Source organism: Calidris pugnax, unplaced genomic scaffold (genome assembly GCF_001431845.1).
Source record: "Calidris pugnax isolate Ruff unplaced genomic scaffold, ASM143184v1 scaffold24, whole genome shotgun sequence".
Classification (NCBI taxonomy): Eukaryota; Metazoa; Chordata; class Aves; order Charadriiformes; family Scolopacidae; genus Calidris; species Calidris pugnax.
In genome coordinates, this window is record NW_015090922.1 from 16394751 (window position 1) to 16402358 (window position 7608).

The 7608-nt window shown below is 54.5% G+C and overlaps 1 protein-coding gene across 1 annotated transcript; it reads right to left on the bottom strand.

The window, feature by feature from the left end:
* Positions 1–1278: 1278 nt before the first annotated feature.
* HSP90AB1 (heat shock protein 90kDa alpha family class B member 1) lies at positions 1279–7512 on the bottom strand. The gene is made up of 12 exons (XM_014951223.1): positions 7352–7512; positions 7114–7260; positions 6721–6927; positions 6278–6437; positions 5902–6035; positions 5101–5415; positions 4513–4678; positions 4154–4344; positions 3728–3875; positions 3192–3460; positions 2401–2734; positions 1279–1853 (listed from the first exon to the last, which is right to left on the bottom strand). Exons 2-12 carry the CDS (start codon positions 7258–7260, stop codon positions 1744–1746), a joined length of 2181 nt encoding a protein of 726 aa, XP_014806709.1. The 5' UTR covers positions 7352–7512; the 3' UTR covers positions 1279–1743.
* Between the last annotated feature and the right edge of the window lie 96 nt (positions 7513–7608).

The window sequence follows — 7608 nt, forward strand, 5'->3', positions numbered from 1 at the left end:
CTGTAGGCATAAGTAATTGTGGTGAGGTGTGGGGTCAGAGACAGGACTTAGCCTAACAGAGCTACAGAAAGGGGAGACTTGGGTGAGAGCTACAAGAGAATCAGAGGAGGAGACCAGGGACAGGAGCTTATCACAGTGCTCAGTTAGGTGAGCCAGCAGGGAAAACAGAGCTGCTGCTGAGCACAGCCCAGGCTAATGAGCACTTGGCTCTTAAGCAGTCTTACCTGTGCTCCGTTTCCTAGCTCTCGAAAGTGCCTGTGCCCTTTATCCTGCCCCTACAAATTTACCCCCAAATGTCTGCCTCCACCATCTGCCAACAGACTGAAAATGGAATGGGTATTTTTTTCCTTTGGTCAAAAAAAATAGGTTGTCTGCCAGCTTAGGAATGGGCTACCTTTATCTAATTTAAATGCAGATTTTTAAAAAAATTAGTGAAAAAAAAAAAGCAAAACATTCTAAGTTAAAAAGAAAATTTGATGTTATTATTTGGCAAAACCTTCCTATAAAGAGAAAAATCTTACTTTTAAAGAATTCTATTGTCTGAGGGAAAAAAAACAAGCAACCCACCCTGAAGGCATTTGCTAGCTCAGCTTCTGAACTGGCCTGGCAGCCTGCACCCAAACAGCTGCCACGCTGGCAGCACAGTGCCCTGCAGTGCCCTGGTGTGCAGCGAGGGACTCCAGCAGGTCCTCCTGCCTCCCTCCCTGCTGAAGATGGACACCGGCTAAAGCCCACTCCATTTTGTGCTCATGGCTGCTGACAAGCAGCGAGAGAACTTGATGCTGGTGTCACTTTCCCCTGACAAACCTCAGGGGCCATTGTGGCTGGAGGTGACAACCCTCGCTCACGGGGTGTCAGCTCAGTGCAAAGGGCAGATGAATCAGAGGTGATGCCCCAGGCTTGTCCCCCTCCCCGGGACACAGGCAAAAGCTGGGGGTGGCCAGATACTGCCAACCCCCCAGGGCTGCAGAAGCCCAGAAAGGGCAGGCTGGAGGTGGGAGGAAAGGAGAAGTCTATAAACACAGAACAAGAGGAGTTTGTCATAAGAGCTGAAGGGAGGCAGCTGGAGTACAGTCCCCAGCTGTCATCCCACCCCCTGCTCTGCACTGCAAGGGGACAGGCAGATGGCTTCTGCCTGGAGGGACACTGGGTCCAGCCAGCAGCAGGCAGGGCTCTGAAAACCAGTCAGGGCAGGGAAGAGACCAGCCCCAATACCCCCGGGGCACAGGCTGAGAGCCTTTCCTGTGTGGTAGGCATAAAACACAAGGGACCCCGCTGTGTAAACCACATTCTTTGATACTTTAATTCCAGTAGAACAAAACAACAGAAAAATAATCAAACAAAAAATAACTAAGCCAACCGAAATACAATATCCTACCCTGGGGGCTGGGGGAGGCAGCAGCTCAGAGGAAGGGTTCTCTCCACCCCAGTGGAACAAGAGCAGTTTGATGTCTACTGGGAATGTGGGGGACGCCGTGGAGGGCAGAGAGGGGAAGCCTGATGCCTCCTCACCTCCACTCCCCATCAGCTGTTCCTACACAATCAGAAAGACACGGAACAGACAGGCCTCGGGCTGCCTGAATCACTCACTACTGACAAACAGGGAATCACGCCCTCCCGCACTCTGCCAAAAACAATCAAGCAAATCCAAAAAAACTGACACTGCTAAGGAGTCAGTAGCAGCGGGTGGGAGCAGACCTCCTTCTAAGCAGACATGAGGTAGGGCAAAGGCTTCCTCCTACTTTAGTCTACCTCTTCCATGCGGGATGCATCTTCATCTCCCTCCAGGGGGGGGATGTCATCACGGACAGCTGCACTGGGCTCCTCTGCAGTCACCTCGTCTTCATCAATGCCTGGGAGAGGGGAGGAAAGAAGAGATGAAGCCTCCAAGTGATCCCAGAGGAACAGCCTCTCTAAGAACAAAGGCTGGCTCCTGCTGACACAGCCAGAAGGACCGGGTTATTGGCATCCAGTAGTTATACCAAGCCACAACACTTCTTCATTTACATTTTTGCCTAAAAAGCCCAGTTTGGAGAAATAAGTTGGGTGCAAGCACAAACTGTTTCACCAGATGGGTTCACATCTCCCATGGCAGACTTTTGACATTCACTATGAAGAACTGAAAAGTCTCAGCTTGTCATCTGAGCAGCCTGGGGGTGGTTCCCAGCCTCGTGGAGGACATGACAGTCCACTCATCGAGGCCCGTGCCCTCCCACAGTACCCTGTTCCAGGTTTCCACTTGCCCCTCAGCCACCTTATGTACACAGCCAGTTCTGCACAACATACCAGCACGGCTCCCTTACTGGTCTGCCCTTGCTCCAAGACAATTAGACCCTAGCCTGCTCAGCTAACCTGCTTTCAGAGCCTGCTCCAGGCCTGAGACACTGCATGGACACTTACCAAGGCCCAGTTTGATCATCCTATAGATGCGGTTGGAGTGTGTCTGAGGATCTTCCAGGGAGAAACCAGAGGACAGCACAGCAGTTTCAAAGAGCAGCACCACCAGGTCTTTGACAGCTTTGTCATTCTTGTCAGCATCAGCCTTCTGGCGGAGGGTTTCCACAATTGGGTGGTCAGGGTTGATCTCCAGGTGCTTCTTGGCCATCATGTAGCCCATGGTAGAGTTGTCCCGCAATGCCTGAGCCTTCATGATGCGCTCCATGTTGGCTGTCCATCCATAGGTGCTGGTGACGATGCAGCAGGGAGATGAGACCAACCGGTTTGAGATAGTTACCTGCCAACATAGCCAAGGGTTAGCTGAGCAAGGTCCCCATCTGCCTTGGACTGGGCTCAGCCACAGCACACATGATACCCCAGGTCTTTTCCTCAGGTTTGCTTGGGAACACGCCCAAAGCAAGCAGAGATCCTTCAAGCAGCTCCAGGACTGCTGCACAGACCAGTTTGGACAGCTCAGCCAGCACCTTCAGCACCCACTGCACATCTCCCACACTTACCCCCTCCCATCAATGCACGTATTTGGGTCAGTGCCCCTCACCTGCAGCCTGGCTGCTTAGAGCAAGATGGTGCCGTGCATGCTGGGACCTCCAGTCTCCTTTAGCGGCTCCTCTGCAGGAGATGAGGGAGATCAGAGGCATGCATTGAGCTGGGGCCCTTGCCTGCATCATGGAGGGCCCAGACTCCTCCCTCCAGCCCAGGACACAGCCCTGGTCTGAGCTCCTTGCCCATCTCACCTTCTCCACCTTCTTGTCCAGGATCTCCTTCATGAGTTTGCAGAGGGTCTCAAACTTGGCCTTGCTCTCCTCCATCTTCTTTTTCTCCTCCTCATCTTCAGGCAGCTCCAGCCCCTCCTTGGTGACCGACACCAGGGTCTTTCCATCAAACTCCTTGAGCTGCTGCACGCAATACTCGTCAATGGGCTCCGTCATGTACACCACCTCAAAGCCACGCTTCCGCACACGCTCCACAAAGGCTGAGTTGGCAACCTGCTCTCTACTCTCCCCTGAGTGCAGAAACGAGATGTCACCAGGAGGTAAGAGCACGTGAGGACAAACAGCACCAGTCTCTCAGAGCCCCTAGCATAAAACTGTCTGCAGCCAGGGCTCTAGACCTGGTGGTCTTTCCCCAGCTCCCAGAGATGGGCTGTAACTCAGCAGGGAGAGCCTGCTGAAGGCAGCAGGCCCTACCTGGAGTAATTTGCTGTAAGTTAGGGCTGGTAGGCAGGTAACCTGCCTCCACCTCACTAGGGCACAGCGGAGCTCTGGCTCACCTGTGATGTAGTAGATACTCTTCTGGGTCTCCTTCATACGGGACACATACTCTGAAAGTGAAGTCACCTCATCGCCTGACTGGGACGTGTGGTAACGCAGCAGCTCCGAAAGGCGCTTTCGGTTGGTTGAGTCCTCATGGATGCCCAGCTGGGGGCAGAAGAGATGCATGAAGCCTCCAGGACAGGACTTGCATGCACTTGGCCACCCTCAAGGCAAAGCCACCTCTGCCCATCTCCTAACCATTTGAGTCCAGGACCGAGGGCAGCCAGAGGGGCCAGCTGCCCACAAAGGCTCTTTGGGACACTTGAAAGATCCCCTCTACCCTAACACCCAGGCAAAGAAGACATGGCACGGGGACAAGCCTGCTCCTCAGGCAAGCGGGTCATGGGCTCCTCCCCCCTCCGGGTGCAGGGTACCCAGCTCACCTTCAGATTCTTGGAAAAGGCCTCATAAAATTTTTTGTAGTTCTCTTTGTCCTCTGCCAGCTCAGCAAAGAGTTCCAAGCATTTCTTCACAATGTTTTTGCGGATCACCTTCAGGATCTTGCTCTGCTGGAGCATCTCACGAGATATGTTCAGAGGCAGGTCCTCCGAGTCCACAACGCCCCGGATGAAGTCTGAGTGGTGGAAATGAAAACAGGAGTCACGTTACAAACTCTGAGCTTCATCACAGGAGCAAAAGTGCTAGGGAGCACTTTATACTGGGAGCTTTATACTGGGAGCAGGACCACAGGCTGTGGGGGTCCCAGCTCTGCACGGGGAGTCTAAGGCAGGGGGGCTCTTACTTAGGTACTCAGGGATGAGCTCGTCACAGCTGTCCATGATGAAGACACGCCTCACATACAGCTTAATGTTATTCTTCTTCTTCTTGTTCTCAAAGAGGTCAAAAGGGGCACGGCGTGGGATGAAGAGCAGGGCCCTGAACTCCAGCTGCCCTTCCACTGAGAAGTGCTGCAGAGCCAGGAAGGAAAAACAGATGCCGGAATGCTTCTCTTCTACCCCTTCCCCCAGGACCCACTGTGGCCAGGCTGAATTCCTCAGCACTGGGGCTGGTACAGCAGGGGGGCACAGCAGGGTCCCCAGCATCCAAGCAGCCTGCACTTCCCACTCCTCAGCCCCCTACGTGCCAGGGCTCTCCAGCATCCAGCAAGTCTGGATGGAGAAGTCAGGCTTCTCTGAAGCCCAGCACCCTCCCACCCTGCTTCTAGGCTGGCACTGCCAACCCCTCCACCTGCACAGGAATCACAGTGCAGGCTGGGGCACCACAAAGTGGCCCAGGAGCCCTCAGTGCCACTGAGGCACAACCATGTGGTGACTGTGGGCGGGGGTGGAAAGGGGCCCTCTGTCTCTTCCAGAGGTGGCCCAGCGCCCACCTTGACAGCCAGGTGGTCCTCCCAATCATTGGTGAGGCTTTTGTAGAACTCGCCATACTCCTCCTGGGTGATGTCATCAGGGTTGCGGGTCCAAATAGGCTTGGTCTTGTTCAGCTCCTCCTGGTCAATATACTTCTCCTTGATTTTCTTGGTCTTTTTCTTCTTGCCTTTGTCTCCCTCCTCCTCATCATCAGAGCCCACATCCTCGATTTTGGGTTTCTCCTCATCTTTGGATGCCGACTCTTCCTCCTCCTTCTCACCTTTCTCCTCCTCTGCCTCATCATCACTGATCTCTTTCTCACGCTCCTTCTCCAGCTGTGGAGAAAGGGACAAGCAAAAGTCAGGTTTAGCCCCAGGCAACGGTTATTAAGAATCCTTTTGGGTCAGATGCAAGAAACGTGTGCCCTCCAAGGCCTGACAAATGCAACATCTGGAACCAAGGATTCTTCTGAGGGCAACCAGCCCCCACAGTCCCTCCACAACTCATCCTACCAAAAGCTATATCTGAGAACAAGAAATAAGGGGCAGGAAACCCTCCTCCCTCCACTGCTGGTTTAGGTTACCTCCAGCTGTACAGATCAAAGGCAAAAACACGGCTGGATACCCACCACCTTCATCTCCAGTAAGCTACCAGCTCAAATCACCTCTGGCCACACAAGCTGGGACCACCACTGCTCAATACCCAGCAGCCAGGAGCTACTGAAGCGAACAGAAGAGACTGTACTCTGCTCTTTTCTGGGCTCCTGCTCCCAACACCACCCACACCTGCCTCCAGCTTTCCAGGGAGTCTCCCTTACGTACATAAAGCGTGATGGGGTAGCCAATGAACTGGGAGTGCTTCTTCACCACCTCTTTGACACGCCGCTCCTCCAAGTACTCTGTCTGGTCCTCCTTCAAATACAGGATCACTTTGGTGCCTCGTCCAATGGGCTCACCTACAACATCGGGAGAGAAACGTTAGAATTTCAAGGCATAGTGTTAAAAGGCAGAGAGCAACTAGGACCAGCTCCTCGACCCTAAACACTGCTTGACACCTAACAATAACAAGCATGACTGACCACGCAGCACAGCTCTAGGGAGCACCAGGGAAAGGGGTGCTTTGAAACACCCCCATGTGAGGCAAGTCCCAAGCTGAGCCTTCCCAACCAAACATTTAGGTTTTTTGTATGATACGTACCATGGTCAGTTCGGACAGTGAAGGAGCCCCCAGCTGATGACTCCCAAGCATACTGCTCATCATCATTGTGCTTGGTAATGACAACCACCTTCTCAGCCACTAGATATGCAGAATAGAAACCCACACCAAACTGCCCGATCATGGAGATGTCTGCGCCAGCCTGTGATAGCAGAGAGAGACTGATAGACCACTGAAGAGACAGGAGATGTCAACAACGTATTCACGGCAGCAAAAAAGTGGGTCAGGATACTGAGAAAACGAGGAAAGTGCCAACAGGCAGCCAGCCCTACCCTCAGCTCCTCCCTGCTGCTGGAAAGGTGGGGAAGCACACTTGGGTAGGCCAACAGCCCACACAGCAGAAAAGGCAGCAGGGTTATGGTTACACCCCAGTGAAAGCCTGTGGTGCACGCCCTAGGGAAGTCACACAGCTAAAAGGAACCCACCTGCAGGGCTTCCATGAAGGCTTTGGTACCTGACTTGGCAATAGTGCCCAAGTTGTTGATGAGGTCTGCTTTTGTCATCCCAATGCCAGTGTCCACCAGGGTGAGCGTGCGGTCCCGGGGGTTGGGGACTATGTCGATCTTGAGGTCTTTACCGCTGTCTAGCTTTGAGGGGTCAGTCAGGCTCTCATAGCGGATCTTATCCAGCGCCTAGGGGAGAGGGTAATGCTCACCACGGCCTCCCTCCTCAGCAGCCACCTCCCTCCCCCAGCATAAGCCTCACAGGTCACCCAGGCAGCGGCCTCTCCCTGGGCACCCCCGGCAGGACATCAGCCTCCTCCCCCCGAGCATCCCCCCGCCCTCTTCCCCGGCAGAGGAAGGAGACCACGGGCTCACGTCGGAGGCGTTGGAGATGAGCTCCCGCAGGAAGATCTCCTTGTTGGAGTAGAAGGTGTTGATGATGAGCGACATGAGCTGGGCGATCTCCGCCTGGAAGGCGAAGGTCTCCGCATCCTCTTCCCCATGCTGCACCTCCTCAGGCATCTATAAAAGCCAGCACAGGCCGTTCGCACCGGGGATGGGGGGAGAAACCAGGCCCTACCCGCCCGGGCCCGGCCCAGCACAGGACTCTTACCGTGTCGGATACAGCTACCGGCAAAAGAGTTCTAAGTCTCGCCGGCCGCCTTTTATAGGCACGGGAGCGCTCCGTCCACCGTCTCCTTCCGCCTTAAAACGGCCCGCGCTGAGCGGCGTGTGGGGCTCACCGGTGTTGCCTTTTAATGGCGGTGGTTATGGTGGATGGAGGAGAGTAGCCATTAGTCCCACATCACTGCCGGCCGGGGCTCCCCGCCGCCCCCTCGCCGCGGCGCCCAGAGGGACGCGGAGCGTCCC

What these genes read in the sequence shown, in the direction of transcription:
- HSP90AB1 (XM_014951223.1), bottom strand. Translation starts at nt 7,260, where the DNA reads ATGCCTGAGGAGGTGCAGCATGGGGAAGAGGATGCGGAGACCTTCGCC. An exon ending in TCATCTCCAACGCCTCCGAC is followed by an intron (nt 6,928 to 7,113) that starts GTGAGCCCGTGG and finishes CCTCTCCCCTAG; the next exon opens with GCGCTGGATAAGATCCGCTA. An exon ending in CCTTTTCCAAGAATCTGAAG is followed by an intron (nt 3,876 to 4,153) that starts GTGAGCTGGGTA and finishes TTCTGCCCCCAG; the next exon opens with CTGGGCATCCATGAGGACTC.